The sequence below is a fragment of the Geotrypetes seraphini genome, chromosome 6 (genome assembly GCF_902459505.1).
Source record: "Geotrypetes seraphini chromosome 6, aGeoSer1.1, whole genome shotgun sequence".
NCBI lineage: Eukaryota > Metazoa > Chordata > Amphibia > Gymnophiona > Dermophiidae > Geotrypetes > Geotrypetes seraphini.
Window position 1 is genome coordinate 254,875,592 of NC_047089.1, and position 20,106 is coordinate 254,895,697.

General features: G+C 44.3%; 1 protein-coding gene across 12 annotated transcripts in view; it reads left to right on the plus strand.

Annotated features, from left to right (window-relative positions):
• DMD (dystrophin) overlaps positions 1 to 20,106 on the plus strand; it is a 2,510,493-nt gene that overhangs the window by 1,736,446 nt on the left and 753,941 nt on the right. For all 12 annotated transcript variants that reach the window (XM_033949686.1, XM_033949693.1, XM_033949692.1 and 9 more), the window contains one exon: positions 18,845 to 19,020. In XM_033949686.1, the coding sequence (XP_033805577.1) occupies positions 18,845 to 19,020 (176 nt within the window). The remainder of the gene's footprint in view (positions 1 to 18,844; positions 19,021 to 20,106) is intronic.

Consider the following 20,106-nt stretch of genomic DNA (forward strand, 5'->3'; position numbering starts at 1 on the left):
GAATCCCGGCTTCTTACTATATGTTAGACTAGTATTTTTTTCTGCCATTAAGCACTAAAAGAAGATATGAACATTAGAGATGAATATCAGTGACTGCTTCAAGGCTGAAGACTTTTCTGAAATGTGTATGAGATGTTTCATTGTGTTTTACGACCCTCTCTCTACTATAAATTATAGAAATTCAATACTAAGATATGTTTTCTTCCCGAGGAATTCCTTGCCAAGAACCTGTGCACCTAGGAGAGATTAGAAGCTCGCTTGCATTATTTCATCATGTTGTTACGGGACTTTTCAATAAAAATAAATTACCCCAGAGCATATTTGGCTGTCCCATGAACAGAGAAAGGATCTGTTTGATTAATGGTCGGAAGGTTTCTCATTAAGTTGAACAGTCCGCAAAACCCTCAACCCATGATTCAGCAGCTTGTTTACAATCGCAACAGGAAATGAGAGGCAACGGGCCTTTCTCGAGTAGAACATTTTCTCGTTTGAGCCTATAGAAAAATATGATTAATTGAATCAGCTCCACGTTCCAATAGCCAAGCTAATAATAGTCCAAAGTTGCTGAACGCTGATGTGAAAGGAGGGTCCGGATTTATTGCCATCATGGTTAATAAATCCCATCATATGGAAATGGGGGGATAGAACTTGTATGCCACCTTTTGGGGAATACACATTCAAAGCAGTTTACACACCAGCTACTTCAGCTCTACCTGGGGCACCGGAGTAGGGTCACCAAGGAGTAGTGTTGGGATTGATCCTACAACCTCAGGGTGCTGAGACAGCTGCTGTACCACTAGGCCAGGGGTAGGCAATTCCGGTCCTCGAGAGCCAGAACTAGGTCAGGTTTTCAGGATATCCACAATAAATATGCACGAGATAGATTTACATCTCAAGGAGGCAGTGCATGCAAATCCATCTCGTACATATTCATGGTGGAGATCCTGAAAACCTGACCTGGATCCAGCTCTCGAGGACCGGAATTGCCTACCCCTGCACTTAGGCCATTCCTCACCTTGCAAAACATAGGGACCCCCAAAACCATAAGGATTTTCATAGTATAATGCACATACTCTTCAAGAAAACTCTGAAAAAAGAAATCATACCGCAATCAAACTCCACCTCTCACTAAAGCCAACTACCCCAAACAAATAACCTTACCCATTTCTTACTCTCTTTCAAAATGACCAATTTTTTTTATTTTTTTTGTAAGTTCTTGTTGTAATGCATCTTGGATAATTATTATAAACATATATAAATATATATAATAATTATGAACTGCAAGGTAATGGCGGAATAGAAATCCCTAATGTAATGTAAATAAATACCTCCCTAAATAATTGTGCCCCAAGCTCACCTAGGAATGGAAGGTATAATGAAGTAATCACCAGATATTCCGATGGGCTTCTTTTCTCTCTAAATTGATTATCTGAAATATAAATGAAACATATTATAAAAGGAACTGACAATTTTATAATGAGAAAATCACTCTATCTAAAACTATTAGGAGGGAGAAATCTTCCATGTTTTATGTTTCTTACAGATGGCCAGATCACTGGTCTCCAATCAGATCTTGCATGGGAGGCCTCCATCGCCCCAGGTACAAAGCCACCCTTAGACCAGGGGTAGGGAACTCCAGTCCTCGAGAGCCGTATTCCAGTCGGGTTTTCAGGATTTCCCTAATGAATATGCATGAGATCTATTTGCATGCACTGCTTTCAATGCATATTCATTGGGGAAATCCTGAAAACCCGACTGGAATACGGCTCTCGAGGACCGGAGTTCCCTCCCTGCCTTAGACTGTGAGCCCAATTAGGATAGAGAAAGTACCTGCATATATAGGGTTACTATATGTCTCCAGAAAAAGGAGGACGGATTGAGACATCCAGGTTTTACTCCCTTTGAAAGTCTACAAAATCCTGTGGAGTAGAACGGGTACAAGTAGATCGATTTTTCACTCCGTCAAAAATGACAAAGACTAGGGGACACTCGATGAAGTTTCAGGGAAATACTTTTCAAACCAATAGGAGGAAATTTTTTTTCACTCGGAGAATAGTTAAGCTCTGGAATGCTTTGCCAGAGGATGTGGTAAGAATGGATAGCGTAGCTGGTTTTAAGAAAGGTTTGGATAAGTTCTTGGAGGAAAAGTCCATAGTCTGTTATAGAGAAAGACATGGGGGATCGGTAGCATGGAATGTTGCTACTCTGGGGATTCTAGAATCTTGTTACTCTCTGGGATTCCGGAATCTTGCTATTCTTTGAGATTCTTTATGGAATGTTGCTACTCTTTGGGTTTTGGCCAGACACCAGGGACCTGGATTGGCCACCGTGAAAATGGGCTACTGGGCTTGATGGATCATTGGTCTGACCCAGTATATTCTTAAAACCTTTCTCTTTAAAGAGGCGTATGAGACCTAGACCCAGCGCGTGACATCCAATTCGCAGCATGTCCTATCTGCTTTTTGGGATTTTTTTTAAAGTAACGTAATCCTTCCCTTTTTCTCTTTTGTATCCGGTGTAGTTGTTTTTATGATTTGTCTAACATGGTATTCGTGTATGTAATGGCCCCTATATGATGTTAAGCGCTTAGGAATGTAACATTAATAAACTTGAAATATATATATATAAGGAATTAAACAGGTAAATCGGAGATTTTAGAGAGCGTCTTCCACAATATCAACACACTTTAAAATGCTTTTGTTAATCATTAATTATGACTTTGGGCTCCTTTTACGAAGGCGCGTTAGGGCCTTAAAGTGTGGAATAGCACGCGCTAAACTGCCACGCACATTATCCGCTACCGCCTCCTTTTGAGCAGGCGGTAGATTTCGGGTAGCGTGTGCAAGAGCGCACACTAATCCGGTGTATGTTAAAACGCTTAGCACACCTTCGTAAAAGGAGCATTTGGTCTTCTCTAATGCACATGACTACAAAGAAAGACTTAAAAAACTGAGAAGAGGAGACTGCGAGGGGATCTGATCGAGACTTTTAAGATAATAAAAGGAATCGACAAGATAGAGCAAGATAAAAAGTTATTTACGATGTCAAATGTGACCAGGACAAGAGGTCATGGACTGAAGTTCAGAGGGGACAAGCCCGGGACAAACGTCAGGAAGTTCTGCTTCACGCAGCGAGTGGTGCACACCTGAAACTCTCTCCCGGTCAAAGTTGTTGCGGAACATAAGCAATGCCTCCGCTGGGTCAGACCTGGGGTCCATCGTGCCCAGCAGCCCGCTCACGCGGCGGCCCAACAGGTCCAGGACTTGTATCTATACCCTTCTATCCCTTTTTCCAGCAGGAAATTGTCCAATCCTTTCTTAAACCCCAATACCATACTCTGCCCTATTACACTCTCTGGAAGCGCATTCCAGGTGTCCACCACACATTGGTTAAAGAAGAACATCCTAGCATTGGTTTTGAATCTGTCCCCTTTCAACTTTTCCAAATGCCCTCTTGTTCTTTTATTTTTTGAAAGTTTGAAGAATAGAAACATAGAAACATAGAAACATAGAAAGATGACGGCAGAAAAGGGCCACAGCCCATCAAGTCTGCCCACTCTATTGACCCACCCCATTGAGTGCTAGTGACCCAGTTCCTTAACTTGACCCTCGTAGGGATCCCACGTGTATGTCCCATTTATTCTTAAAATCAAGCACGCTGGTGGCCTTGATCACCTGCACCGGAAGTTTGTTCCAGTGATCTACCACCCTTTCCGTGAAGAAATACTTCCTTGTGTCACCACTAAATTTCCCCCCTCTGAGTTTGAGGGGGTGCCCCCTTGTGACCGAGGGTCCCTTGGGAAAGAATATATCGTTTTCCATCTCGACGCGACCAGTGACGTACTTAAATGTCTCAATCATGTCGCCCCGTTCTCTGCGCTCCTCCAGGGTATAGAGCTGCAGTTTGCCCAGTCTTTCTTCGTATGAGAGACCCTTGAGTCCGGCGACCATCCTGGTGGCCATCCGCTGGACCGATTCAGCTCGAAGCACATCTTTCCGGTAATGTGGCCTCCAGAATTGCACACAGTATTCCAGATGAGGTCTCACCATGGTTCTGTAGAGTGGCATTATGACTTCAGGTTTGCGGCTGACAAAGCTTCGATTGATACATCCCATCATTTGCCTTGCCTTAGATGAGGCCTTCTCTACTTGTTTAGCAGCTTTCATGTCTGCACTGATGATTACCCCCAAGTCCCGTTCCTCTGACGTCCTAGCTAGCGTTTCTCCATTCAAGGAGTATGTTCTGCATGGATTTCCGCTGCCGAGATGCATGACCTTACATTTATTAGCGTTGAAGCCCAGCTGCCATGTCGAGGACCAGTTTTCCAGCGTGATCAGATCCTGCGTCATATTGTCCTTGAGGTTGCTTTCACTTACTATGTTACACAGTTTGGCATCATCGGCAAACAGTGATACTTTACCCTGAAGCCCCCGGGTTAGGTCTCTTATGAATATGTTAAAAAGGGATGGTCCCAGGACTGAGCCCTGCGGCACTCCGCTAGTCACCTCCGAAGTCTCAGAGAGGGTGCCGTTGACCACCACCCTCTGAAGTCTTCCACTCAGCCAATCATTGACCCATGCAGTTAGTTTCTCACCCAACCCCATTGATTTCATCTTGTTTAATAGTCTACGGTGTGGGACACTGTCGAAAGCTTTACTGAAATCCAAGTATACTATGTCCAGAGCCTCTCCTGAGTCTAGTTTTCCTGTCACCCAATCAAAGAAGCTTATAAGATTAGATTGGCATGACCTGCCTCTTGTGAATCCATGTTGACAGGGATCCCTTAGATTCCCTTCATCCAATATCGAGTCTAATTTACCTTTGAGTAGAGTTTCCATGAGTTTACACACTATTGATGTGAGACTCACAGGTCTGTAGTTCGCTGCCTCTGCTCTGCAACCCTTTTTGTGCAGAGGAACGACGTTTGCTGTTTTCCAGTCCAGGGGTACTCTCCCTGTACTTAGGGAGAGATTGAAGAGCATGGCTAACGGTTTTGCCAGAACATCGCCTAGTTCCCTGAGCACTCTTGGATGCAACTCGTCCGGTCCCATGGCTTTGTTCACCTTGAGTCCTGACAGTTCTCTGTAAACATCAGCTGGTGTGAACTCAAAATTCTGAAATGGGTCTTCCTTGCTTTGTATTGCTTCCAGCTGTGGCCCGTGTCCTGGTGCCTCGCAGGTAAAGACCGAGCAGAAGTAATCATTCAGTAGTTTGGCTTTTTCAGAATCTGTTTCCACATAATTCCCGTCTGGCGTTCTAAGGCGTACTATCCCGTTTGCGTTCTTTTTCCTGTCACTAATGTACCTGAAGAATGATTTGTCCCCTTTCTTGATGTTCTTCGCTAGAGTTTCTTCCCTTCGAAGTTTGGCCTCCCTAACTGCCGTTTTGACCGCTGCAGACTTTGTCCTGTATTCAATGTTTGCTTCTTTTTCCCCGGTGCGTTTGTATGAGAGAAATGCTCTTTTCTTCTCCTTGACGAGGCGCGAGACCCTATCAGTGAACCATTGGGGTTTCTTTCTTCTTTGTTGTTTAGTTACTGATTTTATGTAGCGGATAGTTGCCTCATGAAGGGTCGATTTCAAGGTTGACCACATAACCTCCACATTATCCGTTCTTTCTTGAACCTGAAGCGTCTGATGGACGAAGTCTGCCATTTGTGCGAAGTCAGCACCCCGGAAGTTGAGTACCCTTGTTTTTGTTTGTGATCTAGGAAAGCCTTTCCTAAGGTTAATCCATACCATGTTATGGTCACTGGTGGCTAGCGGTTCTCCCACCGAGATCTCTGAGACACTTTCCCCGTTCGTAAGTACCAGGTCCAGGATGGCCTGGGCTCTAGTGGGCTCTAGTACCAATTGTTTGAGCCGTACTCCCCTTATGGACGTCAATATCCTCCTGCTATCACAAGTTGTCGCTGAGAGTGTGTTCCAGTCTACATCAGGCATGTTGAAGTCCCCCAATAGAACAACGTCCCCCCGTAAGGTGATATTTTCAATGTCATCAATTAAATCAGCGTCCTTGAGCTCCGATTGTCTTGGAGGTCTGTACACTACACCAAGGTACAGGCATTTTTCTCCGCCTCTGGCCAGGTTTACCCAGATGGATTCCCCAGTATACTTGACATCCGTGATCCTGGTTGTTTTGATATTTTCTTTGAGGTAAAGTGCTACCCCTCCTCCTAACTTACCCTCTCTGTCTTGCCGAATCAGGTTGTATCCTGGTATAGTTATATCCCACCCGTGAGAGTCTGTGAACCATGTTTCGGAAATCGCTACTATGTCTAGGTCTGCATTAACTATTTCTGTTTCCAGTTCTAGAAATTTGTTCCCCAGGCTGCGTGCATTAACATACATAGCTCTCCACTCTTTTTGTTTATTTAGCTCATGTAGAGAGCAACCCATTTGAGTTAAAGTGTCCCCTAGCGATTCTTTTGCAGTAAGGGTACTTACCTTATACTTAGAATCGAAGTTTTGGTTTGCCACATCAGGATTGTTACTTACTGCTCCGGTGTAAAAGTGGGTACCCACCCCCGACTTACCTAGTTTAAAGCCCTTCGAAGTAGGTGGGCTAGTCGGTGTCCAAAGACGTTCTTGCCTCTGTTGGTCAGGTGGAGTCCGTCTGGTCCTTGTAGTCCCTGTAGTGCCTCTCCGTGATTCAGGAATCCGAAGTTCATTTCCCGGCACCATCGCTGTAGCCACTCATTCGTCTTCAGGATACGTTCTTCCCTGTCTCTTCCTCTGCCCCTAACAGGAAGAATTGAAGAGAATACTACCTGTGCTCCTGTCTGCTTCAGCCTCTTTCCCAGAGCTCTGAAGTCACTGGTTATGTCCTCCAGGGTGTTCTTTGCAGTGTCATTCGTTCCGATGTGGATGAGCAGCATGGGGAAGTGGTCCTGGGGCCTGAGAAGTCTATCAAGACAGGTGGTCACATCTCGTATTCTGGCTCCAGGAAGACAGCAGACCTCCCTCGACTGCATATCCGGTCTGCATATTGGTCCCTCGGTGCCCCTCAACATGGAGTCCCCAATGGCTATGACTCTACGCTTCTTTTGGGTGTGTCGATCCATTGTTCCCAGGGATGGAGATATGTGTTGGACCTGGTCTTGCTCCTCGTCGGTAGTCTCCTCCTGCAAGACTTGGAATCTGTTCTTCAGGTTCAGATGTGGAGTCGATGTGGAGCTGCCCTGGTGAGAGAAAGAGTAAGAAGGTGAAGAGATTGTAAATGGGGGGGGTGGTCTCCTACGCTTACCTGTGGAGGAGGTCACCAACTGCCAGGAGTCAGTGTCTCCATCCATCTCCTGAACTCCAACAGTTGGTTTCTGTGGCGATGGCCCTGGTGTCTGTGGCGACGGCCCTGGTGTCACCATGGGAGATCCGTTACGGGCCTGTTCTGTGATTTGGGACAGTTCCTGCACTATCCCATCGATATAGGCCTCATCCTCTCTAATGCCTCTCAACTCTCTCTATGCCCTTCATGATCTTGTAAGTCTCTATCATATCCCCTCTAAGTCTCCTCTTCTCCAGGGAAAAGAGACCCAGTTTCTCCAATCTCTCAGCGTATGAAAGGTTTTCCATCCCCTTTATCAGACGCGTCGCTCTCCTCTGAACCCTCTCGAGTAACGCCATATCCTTGTTAAGGTACGGCGACCAATATTGGACGCAGTACTCCAGATGCGGGTCCACCATCGCCCGATACAACGGCAGGATAACTTCTTTTGTCCTGGTTGTAATACCCTTCTTGATTATACCTAGCATTCTATTTGCTTTCTTAGCGGCCGCTGCGCACTGTGCCGTCGGCTTCATTGTCATGTCCACCATTACCCCCAAGTCCCTTTCTTGGGTACTCTTAATCAGTAATATCCCTCCCATCGTGTAATTGTACCTCGGGTTTCTGCTTCCTACATGCAATACTTTACACTTCTCGAAAGATGCATAGAAGGATACGGGTGACTAACCTTTTTTTCGCCAGGTTACACCTGGCTGGGCCTCCGCGTGAGCGGATCACCAGACTAGATGGACCTAAGGTCTGATCCAGAGATGGCAGTTCTTATGTTCTTATGTATGCAGACCTTCCGGCTGCATTAACTCAATCACTAAAGCTTCTTCATTTAAAGAACACTTATAGTATGAAGCTTTATAGAAGGAGCATAGAGCACTCTGAAGCGGCAAGGTAACGGGAAAAACCTCACCCGATGTCACTCATTCAGCCGCAAGCTTCTTCACTCCATGCTGTCTTTTCACATATATCTTGTTCCTCTTATTGTCTTATATTATATCTTTTTTTTTTTTAATTCTGTATTCATTTTTAAAACTACAGTTGTGCACAATAATTAGTACATTTGCATAGAATATTAAAATTAAAGCACAATGAACTTACAAGAATTAATAACAAAAAATTATTTCCCCCACCCATCCATCAATTAATAAATAAATACCTGTAAACAACCTAAACATACCTCCTAATTCAATTCCAAAACGTACCCCCTCCCCCCCCGATGTGTATGTTGAAATAAGTAATTTAGCCAACCGTTTCATGTCCGTCCTGTCTACACTGTATATTGTCAAGTACGCCATTTAAATAATGTTCTTTTATCTGTCTTTTGTAATTATTTCTATTGTTATTGGCGTTTTTATTTTTACATTTAATTGTAAACGCGCTTCGAAACCTGATAAGTGACAGAATCAGATTTTCATAAAAGCCTGAAACCGACACGCGTGTTTCGCCGTCTGCGTCAGAGCCCCATTTCTCTAATTGGCTTTGCCACGATTCTCTTGCCGCTTATGTTCCACGAAATGGCGCTGCCGTAACTTTTTGCTTAAATGTCAGATGGTGTCTGGGAATGAGAGTGACTTGTGAAAGGACACTGTCCTGAGCAAGAGCACATTTCCCGAAATATTAAACCTGCCTCATTATAAAGCCATTTGCAATTCAGTGGCATAGCAGTGATGATAATGAACTGATTCAGCACTGACGCGAAGGTGTTATGTAGTATTAACAGGAATTTATTGTAAAGGGCCATTAGGTAAATGTTGCATTAAATTGACAGAGTATATATTATTCTTTTTGTTTAAAACGTCACTACTAATATTTATCACTTATATAGCGTTGAAAGGCGTACGCAGCACTGTACATTTTGGCATTGATAGACAGTCCCTGCTCAGAAGAGCTTACAATCTAACTTGGACAGACAGACATGACATTGAGGATAGGGGATGCAGAACCCAAGGTGAGAGGAGTTAGGAGTCGAAAGCTCTCTCAAAGAGGTGGGCTGACATTTATAGATGGTCCCTGCTCTGAAGAGCTTACAATCTAACTTGGACAGACAGACACGACATATAGGACTGGGGATGCAGAACCCAAGGTGAGAGGAGTTAGGAGTCGAAAGCACTCTCAAAGAGGTGGGCTGACATTTATAGACAGTCCCTGCTCTGAAGAGCTTACAATCTAACTTCTACATACAGATGTGACATAGAGGGTTGGGGGATGCAGAACCCATGGTGAGAAGAGTCAAAAGCACTCTCAAAGAAGTGGGCTGACATTATAGACAGTCCCTGCTCTGAAGAGCTTACAATCTAACTTGGACAGACAGGCATGACATAGAGGGTTGGGGGATGCAGAACCCAAGGTGAGAGGACTTAGGAGTCGAAAGCACTCTCAAAGAAGTGGGCTGACATTATAGACAGTCCCTGCTCTGAAGAGCTTACAATCTAACTTGGACAGACAGGCATGACATAGAGGGTTGGGGATGCAGAACCCAAGGTGAGAGGAGTTAGGAGTCAAAAGCACTCTCAAGGAGGTGGGCTTTTAACTTTCAGACACGGAGCCTGCCATAGGGTTTTGGGCAGCTTGTTCCAAGCATATGGCACAGCAAGGCAGAAGGGAGGGAGTGTGGAGTTGGCAGCTGGAGAGAAGGGCACAGATAGGAGGGACATAATGGCTGAGCAGAGCTCACGGGGGGGGGGGGGGAGTTATAGATAGAGATAAGTGAAGAGAGATAGTGAGGGGCAGCTGAGTGAGTGAGGAGTTTGAATTGTACGACGCTTCTCCCTTCGTATTCGCAGTGGATGCGGGCGGAACTTAGCCGCGAATATGAAAAAACCACGAATAACTTTTTCTGTGTTTGCGGTTTTTGGAAAAAGCCAGAGTTTTTACTATTGAAACAGCCACTATGTAGGGCTTTTACCATGTGATTCCCAAAGATCCCCAGCGTTTTTCAGGGTGAAAGATTTGAATGATCGATTTTGTGGGAGAAAGCCTGGAAGCAACGATTTTCAGAGTGAATGTTGGTAAGCTAAACTTTTTTATCGGTACAGTCAAAGAAAAGGAACCTTAATCATGATGTAATTTTGTAGGCAGAGTCAGTATGCGAAAAACCGCGAACTGCAAATACGGAGGGAGAAGTGTACTACTAATTTCATATTTCTATAGTAACATACATAGTAACATAGTAGATGACGGCAGATAAAGACCTGAATGGGCCATCCAGTCTGCCCAACCTGATTCAATTTTAATTTTTTCTTCTTAGCTATTTCTGGGCAAGAATCCAAAGCTTTACCCGGTACTGTGCTTGGGTTCCAACTGCCAAAATCTCTGTTAAAACCTACTCCAGCCCATCTACACCCTCCCAGCCATTGAAGCCCTCCCCTGCCCATCTTCCTCCAAACGGCCATACACAGACACAGACCGTACAAGTCTGCCCAGTAACTGGCCTTAGTTCAATCTTTAATATTATTTTCTGATTCTAGATCCTCTGTGTTCATCCCACGCTTCTTTGAACTCAGTCACAGTTTTACTCTCCACCACCTCTCTCGGGAGCGCATTTCAGGCATCCACCACCCTCTCCGTAAAGTAGAATTTCCTAACATTGCCCCTGAATCTACCACCCCCAACCTCCAATTATGTCCTCTGGTTTTACCATTTTCCTTTCTCTGGAAAAGATTTTATTCTACGTTAATACCCTTCAAGTATTTGAACGTCTGAATCATATCTCCCCTGTCTCTCCTTTCCTCTAGGGTATACATATTCAGGGCTTCCAGTCTCTCCTCATACGTCTTCTGGCGCAAGCCTCCTATCATTTTCGTCGCCCTCCTCTGGACCGCCTCAAGTCTTCTTATGTCTTTCGCCAGATACGGTCTCCAAAACTGAACACAATACTCCAAGTGGAGACTTACCAATGACCTGTACAAGGGCATCAACACCTTCTTCCTTCTACTGACTACGCCTCTCTTTATACAGCCCAGCATCCTTCTGGCAGCAGCCACTGCTTTGTCACACTGTTTTTTCGCCCCAAGGTCCTTCTCCCCGTCCGTGCATATCAGCTTCTCTCCTCCCAGCATATACGGTTCCTTCCTATTATTAATCCCCAAATGCATTACTCTGCATTTCTTTGCATTGAATTTTAGTTGCCAGGCATTAGACCATTCCTCTAACTTTTGCAGATCTTTTTCATATTCTCCACTCCCTCTTCGGTGTCTACTCTGTTACAAATCTTGGTATCATCTGCAAAAAGGCACACTTTTCCTTCTAACCCTTCAGTAATGTCACTCACATACATATTGAACAGGATTGGCCCCAGCACCGAACCCTGAGTGCTCAAAAGGCGTACGCAGCGTTGTACATTTTTAAAAATATATTTTTATTGAAAATGGTAAATGGTCCAGACAAGGAGGCACAAACAACGGGTGGGGTTGGGGGGGGTGTTTCCAGGGGGGGTTTGTTTGTGTAGAGTGAATGCGGTAGCTGTGATGTGTCTGCTGGGTGGATGTTGTGTGGCTTGTGGTGTCTGGTTTGACATTTGTGTGATTGGTTTCACAGAAAATGTACTATGGCTGGTGGTCTGGTCTGGATGATAGGGGTGTGAGAAGCGCTGTACATTTTAACATACTAATAGGCAGTCCCTGCTCAGAAGAGCTTACAATCTTATTTAGACAAGACAATACTGGGTTGGGGAGATTATGGTAGAGGAAATAATTGCAGACCTGAAATGCAATATTAATGGCAAGTTCCGTGCAAAAAACAACCACATGAACTTGTGTTTCTAAAGCCTTCGTTAGGTGATTTTATTCAATTTTGCTCTCCCCAGCTAAGATGTACCTACCAAGAAATAATCTCCACCCTCCTGAGGATGCCTGGCCTACCTGCGATTGGCTTTGTAGAGTTAAATGGTTGTTGCTATGACAACTGTTTCTCCACATATATGATGGACCCAATGGGAGTAGCTGTACGCCGTTTTTCTTCCACAGGTTAACCCTATAATTACTCTATGGCAGGGATCTCAAAGTCCCTCCTTGAGGGCCGCAATCCAGTCGGGTTTTCAGGATTTCCCCCATGAATATGCATTGATAGATCTGAAAGTTTTAGATGGTTGCAGCTGAAGCATGCCATTCAGGCGGGGTTCCCAAACCTCAATAATCGTTATAGTATGGAGTTCCTATGTTTTCAGGCAGACTTCTTGGGTCACCCAGGCCGCCCAGTGGTATAAATTATTAAATGGACTTATTAAAAAGAAATTAAACACTGGTCTTAGAGACATTTGGAGCATTGAGATTAAGCATCAAATCACTGCGTCTCAATGGCCACGAATTTGGTCTCGGAGGATGCGATGTACAGTGTCAGCATCTATGACACAAACATGTGGGGGGGTTTTTTTGTTACATAGAGCGTTATGGACCCCTGTTCGGTTACAAAAATTGGATAGCTCTAAGTCATCTCGAAGCAGGGACTTTAGATCATTTATTATGAATTTCTGGAAATTAATTTGGGACCAAATTAATTGTTTATTAGACAACCCAGTGGCATTATCATATGATGCTGTGCTATTTGGAATGGCAATGAGAGCAAAAAGTCAGATTTTTACAAACAATAACAAATTATTACTCATAATGACTGGGGTTGCCATTCAACAAATTACTTATAATTGGAAAAACTGGAGTAGATTAAATTATAATTTTTGGTGGAATTCCTTATGTCATATATATAAAATGGAGAGATTTCTGGCAATACAGCGGGATAGTTTCAAGAAATTTCAAGATGTTTGGGAGCCATTAAAAAAGTATTGTACTGATTAGATGAAATTTTCTTTTCCCTTAAATTTACAAGTTTAATTGTGAGGGAAGGTGGGGGGGGGGGTGAATTTTATAGTTATGTATTGTATAAGTATTGATTATTTGATAGGTAAGGGGGGAAGGGTAGGAGTTAAGTATTTATCACTGTTACCATTGATGATTAAGTGACATAGATATTGTTAATTTGTTTGGACATTTTATCACACTTATTGTAAGTTTGAAAATGAATAAAGAATTAAAAAAAAAAAAAAGAGTTGAATCTAGTTGGGGGGGAGGGGGGAGTTCATATTTCCCAAAAGAAATTATGATTTCTATGTGCCCACTTGTGTTAAGGACCCAAAGAAGCTCGGGTTTACAAGAGTTCAGGCAAATATTGTTTTTAGCTCATTCTTGAACTGATGATAGACTAGGTATTCAGAGAGGTGGGAAAATCAGGTTCATTGGGTATGAATAGTTGTACGGCATCTGAGTAGATGGAGAATTGGCTTGACTAGTGGCTTGAGGTAGAGTAAGTGACAGTATTTATCTTTATGGTACCCACAGGCAGTGGCGTAGTAATGTGGGGCAAAACCGCTCCAGGTGCCTTCTTGGTGAGGGTGCCGGCACCTTTCCGCCCCCACACGCCGCCCTTGTGCACTCCCTTCCCCACCCCCACCTCTTAAAATCTTCGCCAGTGTGAGCAACTTTTCCGGCCTGTTGCTTGTGACGGCCTGGCTCCCTTCTAAACTAAACTAAACTAAACCTTAGGTTTGTATACCGCGCCATCTCCGCAAGCGCAGAGCTCGGCACGGTTTACAGAGTTAAGAGGAAAGGAACTACAATAAGGGATAAAGGGGAGGGACTAAGAGGAAAGAGAGGGACAGAATACTGGAGAATGGGAGGTGATTAGATTTTTGCAAAGAGCCAAGTTTTCAAGGGTTTGCAGAAGGATTGGAAGGAGCTTGAATTTCTGAGTGGGGATGAGAGGTTGTTCCAGAGTTCTGTGGTTCTAAAGGGGAGAGATGTTCCAAGTTTTCCTGCGCGGGATATACCTTTTATAGAGGGGAATGATAGTTTCAGTTTTTGGGAGGGTCTGGTGGAGTGTGGTTTTGAGGAATTCCAAAAGAGTGGGATAACGGGAGGAAGGACGCCATGTAGGATCTTGAAGGCTAAGCAGGCACATTTAAAGAGGACTCTGGAGTATACTGGGAGCCAGTGAAGCTTGGAGAGGAGTGGGGAGACATGATCGAACTTGCCTTTTGTGAAAATAAGCTTAGCCGCGGCGTTCTGAATTAGCTGAAGTCTATGGAGGTTTTTCTTAGTTAGGCTTATATAGATGGAATTGCAGTAATCCAGTCTAGAGAGGATAGTAGATTGAACGAGGATGGTAAAGTGAGAATGTTGAAAGCAGGATCTCACCTTCCTCAACATATGAAGGCAAAAGAAGCATTTTTTTTATCAAAGAGTTGAGGTGATCATTGAAGGAGAGAGAGGAGTCTATGACGATGCCTAGGACTTTGCTTGAAAACTCAAGCTGAAGAGTGGGTCCAGAAGGTAATGGGATGGAGGTGGGTAAATGATCTAATGTTGGGCCGAGCCAAAGTAGTTTTGTTTTGGACTCACTTCCGGGTCACAGGGCCAGGAAGTGACGTTAGAGGGAAAGCCAGCACCGGCGCAAGCGGCAGGCCAGAGAAACTGCTCGCTCAGGTGAAGATTTAAAGAGATACAGGGGGAAGGGAGGGGGGGAAGGGAGGGGGGGACCCACCGCCTTGGATGCCTTCTATCCTCGCTATGCCACTACCCACACCTTTTTCCATCCCCCCTTTCTGTATGTTCTTCATCCTCAGGTTACAGAGTGCAGATATTCGACATCCAATATACAGTAGCAGCAGGTTTGCCTTTTGCTCTGTTTATTTGTGGCAAAGTGAGCAAGGTGAAGGGATTTACTGCAGGCTGTCCTTAGTGTGTGTTCTCTCTTGCAGAAAGAAGAAAAGCTTGTTAAACTGATATATAAGGACAGAAAGGTGAATTTGATTTTTGTACTCCGGAGAAAATTAGTTTAATTCCCAGAACAGATGGCATTAATCTTTCCTTTCCAAAACAATTCGGGCTTACCTGGATCTTAAACTTATGCTTTTCACAGACCAGGGGAAAAAGGACAAAAGTGCAAGACTTTGATTTTCAACTGAGTAAGCTAGGACGGAAAGTTAATATATTTCAGTAATTAAAGATTTAGGAGATTAAGCTCTGAGAACACTTGTCGTCTCTGATGATCCATAAACAGAGATATCTGAAGTCAGGTTTAGATGCTACAACTTTCACTGTGTGACCTCCCAAAAGTTGCTTGATTTTAAGCGCCAAAGTTTCCTGGAACATAAAAGTTTCCATATTGCATCAAACCAAAGCTCCATCTCAACCAGGGGGCAAGTGTGCCACAATGGTTAAAGCTGCAGCCTCAGCCTCCTGAGGTTGTGGGTTCAAATCCACACTGCTCCTTATGACCCTGGACAAGTCACTTAATCCCCCCATTGCTCCAGGTACATGAGCCCACCAGGACAGACAAGAAAAAATGCTTGAGTACCTGAATATATTCATGTAAACCGTTCTGAGCTCCCCTGGGAGAACAACATAGAAAATTGAATAAATAAATAGTGTCCAAAGTGTCTGCCTCTGGTAACCATAGTTGATCCTGTGATGTCACAATGCCTCATTCCACCAATAAGAGCCAACCTCATCAGTGATGTCACAATGGCCTGATTGTCCTAGACTTGGCTCACTTTTACTACATTTTGATTTCTAGAGTGGTTCAGTGGTTAAAGCTACAGCCTCAGCACCATGAGGTTGTGGGTTCAAATCCTGTGCTGCTCCTTGTGACCCTGGGCAAATCACTTAATCGCCCCATTGCTCCAGGTACATTAGATCGATTGTGAGACCACCAGGACAGACAGGGAAAAATGCTTGAGTACTTGAATAAATTCATGTAAACCGTTCTGAGCTGCCCTGGGAGAACAGTAGAGAAAACTGAATGAATAAATAAATTGTGAGGCCATAGAGAAACATAGACAAAAAACTAAATACAAGTTAAATATATAAATAACTCACTTCACCACCCAAAATATATTCAGGAGACCTCACTGCCTTAGAGGTACATAGAAATAGTTTCCTACCATTAACGGCAAAAAGACCTCAGTTCTTTCCAGGGATAGTTGTCACCTGAAAAAACTCTGTTAGCTGTGCTCTGCCATACAGCTACATAGGAAAAAACATTCTTGGTCTACAATTGGTAGGAAAGACTTATCTTCATTGAAGCGGCAACTCGATTGTTCAATAAATGCCCCTGATGCAGCAGAAATCACGAAACAGGGTCTGTCGGGAGTTCTATGCAATAGAGTGACAGCGGCACTGGGAGAATAACGTGGACTGCTAAGATTTTGAATCACGCCCACAGGATAGAGCACAATCGAAGATAAGTCTTTCCTACCAATTGTAGACCAAGAATGTTTTTTCCTATGTAGCTGTAGGGCAGAGCACAGCTAACAGAGTTTTTTCAGGTGACAACTATCCCTGGAAAGAACTGAGGTCTTTTTGCCGTTAATGGTAGGAAACTATTTCTATGTACCTCTAAGGCAGTGAGGTCTCCTGAATATATTTTGGGTGGTGAAGTAGAGAAACATAGAAACATGGCAGATAAAGGTCAAATGGCCCATTCAGAGCATTCACTATCTCCTCCTCTCCCTATTGGCTAAGGCTCTTAACATTTGCATCTCCTCGTCCTATTGGCTAAGGCTGTTTACACTTGCATTGTGATGTCATAGAACTTTATGGTTATAGAAACATGATGGCAGATAAAGGTCAAATGGCCCATTCAGAGCATCCACTCTCTCCTCCTCTCCCTATTGGCTAAGGCTCTTAACATTTGCATCTCCTCTTCCTATTGGCTAAGGCTCTTTACCCCTGCATTGTGATGTCATAGAGCTTTATGGTTATAGGAACATAGAAACATGATGGCAGATAAAGGCCAAATGGCCCATCCTCGGCATCCACTATCTCCTCCTCTCCCTATTGGCTAAGGCTCTTAACATTTGCATCTCCTCTTCCTATTGGCTAAGGCTCTTTACACCTGCATTGTGAGGTCATAGAGCTTTATGGTTAGAGAAACATGATGGCAGATAAAGACCAAATGGCCCATCCGCAGCATCCACTATCTCCTCTCCCTAAGAGATCCCATGTGTCTATCCAACCCTTTCTTGAATTCAGACAGTTAACATGAGACCAGCACATGTTAAGTATAACATACTAGTTGGTTAACACTTCCATATCCATTCTCCACCCCTGACAAGCCCCCTCCCCAAAACATGTTTAAAACATTAGTAACACACGAGGTAACATGTACAGACGGGCAAAATGCTCTTACACATTCCTGCATGTATTTGCATGTACTAGGACTTAATGTCTTTTAATACAAGGACTCCAGGATTTTTTTGTGAACTAATGAGATGAACAGAAGAAAGGCGGAAGAGGGTACATATGATAGATAGAGACATTTAAATACCTACATGGTGTATATGCAAATGAGTCGAGTCTCTTTCATTTGAAAGGAAGCTCTGGAATGAGAGGGCATAGGATGAAGTTAAGAGGTGTTAGGCTCTGGAGTAATCTAAGGAAATACTTTTTTACGGAAAGAGTGGTAGATGTGTGGAACAGTCTCCCAGAAGAAGTGGTGGAGACAGAGACTGTGTCTGAATTCAAGAAAGCCTGGGACAGGCACGTGGGATCTCTCAGAGAGAGAAAGAGATAATGGTTACTTCGGATGGGCAGACTGGATAGGCCATTAGGCCTTTATCTGCCATCATGTTACAATGTTTCTATAACCAGAAAGCTCTATGACATCACAATGCAGGTGTAAAGAGCTTTAGCCAATAGGAAGAGGAGATGCAAATGTTAAGAGCCTTAGCCAATAGGGAGAGGAGGAGATAGTGGATGCCGAGGATGGGCCATTTGGCCTTTATCTGCCATCATGTTTCTATGTTCCTATAACCATAAAGCTCTATGACATCACAATGCAGGGGTAAAGAGCCTTAGCCAATAGGAAGAGGAGATGCAAATGTTAAGAGCCTTAGCCAATAGGGAGAGGAGGAGAGAGTGGATGCTCTGAATGGGCCATTTGACCTTTATCTGCCATCATGTTTCTATAACCATAAAGTTCTATGACATCACAATGCAAGTGTAAACAGCCTTAGCCAATAGGACGAGGAGATGCAAATGTTAAGAGCCTTAGCCAATAGAGAGAGGAGGAGATAGTGAATGCTCTGAATGGGTCATTTGACCTTTATCTGCCATCATGTTTCTATAACCATAAAGTTCTATGACATCACAATGCAAGTGTAAACAGCCTTAGCCAATAGGACGAGGAGATGCAAATGTTAAGAGCCTTAGCCAATAGAGAGAGGAGGAGATAGTGAATGCTCTGAATGGGTCATTTGACCTTTATCTGCCATCATGTTTCTATATATGCTAATGAATTCATCTTTCCCTGGTCAGTCTGTTCAGCCTGCTAACTGATCTGTTTTGCTATGCCATTGTAAAATGCTCCAATTGGCTTGAAGTAAGTGAGAAGGCAGGACATGTGGCAGGTAAAAGTCTTACAGATGTTAAATGATGCCTGCCGTTGTCAACACAGAGACACACTTCTGTTTTGGAGAACATTCTTGCGTACTGAGTTTCCCCCTTCTGCAGGATTTGACTGTCAAACTTCATTCGGCCTTGCTTGACTTCATTCTGCCCTGTATTTGGATTTGTTGCAGGAACTTCAGGATGGCGTTGGACGGCAGGAAGCTGTCATCAGAACACTGAATGTAACAGGCCAAGAAATCAGTGAGCAGTGCTCGGCCGCTGATGCCAAGGTCCTGAAGGAAAAACTGGCCAGTCTGAACTCTCGCTGGCAGGAGGTCTGCAGACAGCTGGCAGAGAGAAGGAAGAGGTGGGATAACATGACCATTACAACATACAGACTCATGCACCACTGGCGTAGCGAGAGAGGTTGGCTCCCGGGAGTGGAGGCCATGCACCCTCCCACTCTTATCCACCGTGCTGGGCGCCCCACCCCCACTCTTGCATACCTCTTGAAATGTTCGCTGGTACGAGCAGCGACTTCCACTTGCGGCTCTCGCTGGCCACGGCTCCTTTCTGATGTCACATCCTGGTCCCACGACCTGGAAGTGACATCAGAGTGAGTAGCAAGTGGATGATGCTGCTCATGCCGGCAAACCCTTAAAGAGGTACGCAGCTGAGAAGAGGAGAGGCACCAGCTCCAGCGCCTTCCCATAAAGACGGCGCCTGGGGCGAGGTTGTACGCCTTTCAAAGGCTGGTGAAAATGCTCACGCCTAAAATACTGTTGGTTAGGCAGGGAAATGGTAGTATTCTATAACTCCGCGCCTAAATCCTGGGAACACCCTTGACGATGTCCCCTTTGCAGTAATGTACCAGGTGATTTGGGCGCGCAGGTTACAGAACGGACGCGGATCACCGACCTGTGCAGAAGCAGTCATTCGTGCCAGTTTGCACCCGGATTCTGTAATCGGCGCCTAGAAAAACGGCGCTGGCCACGTGTCAATCGTGCTTAGGCTCCGTTTACAGAATTGCACCTCGTTAGACACTGGAAATATAGTTGAGGCTGTTAAAGGCCTGCATTTCAGATGCCTACGTGTTCGGATAATTGCGCTTAACGGTGCCTAAGTGACGCTTCACCCATAGAAATGCCCACTTAGGCGTTAGGCGCTACTAAGTTCCATGAGATAGACGCCTATCTTTTGTATAATCGGATAGGTGTCTATTGCAGAATTCCTTTTTTTTTTCCTAATTATTGAGGCTATTAAGGTTATTTTGCCAATTACCCCACCCCCCACCTTACAAAACCATGGAAGATGTTTTTAGCGCCGAATGGCATGCAGAGTGCTCTGTGCTGCTCCGACACTCATAGGATCTCTGTGACCATCAGAGCAACGCAGAGCAATCAGTGCTCCAGTCATCGCTAAAAACCTTATGTGCGTTTTTGTAAATTAGGAA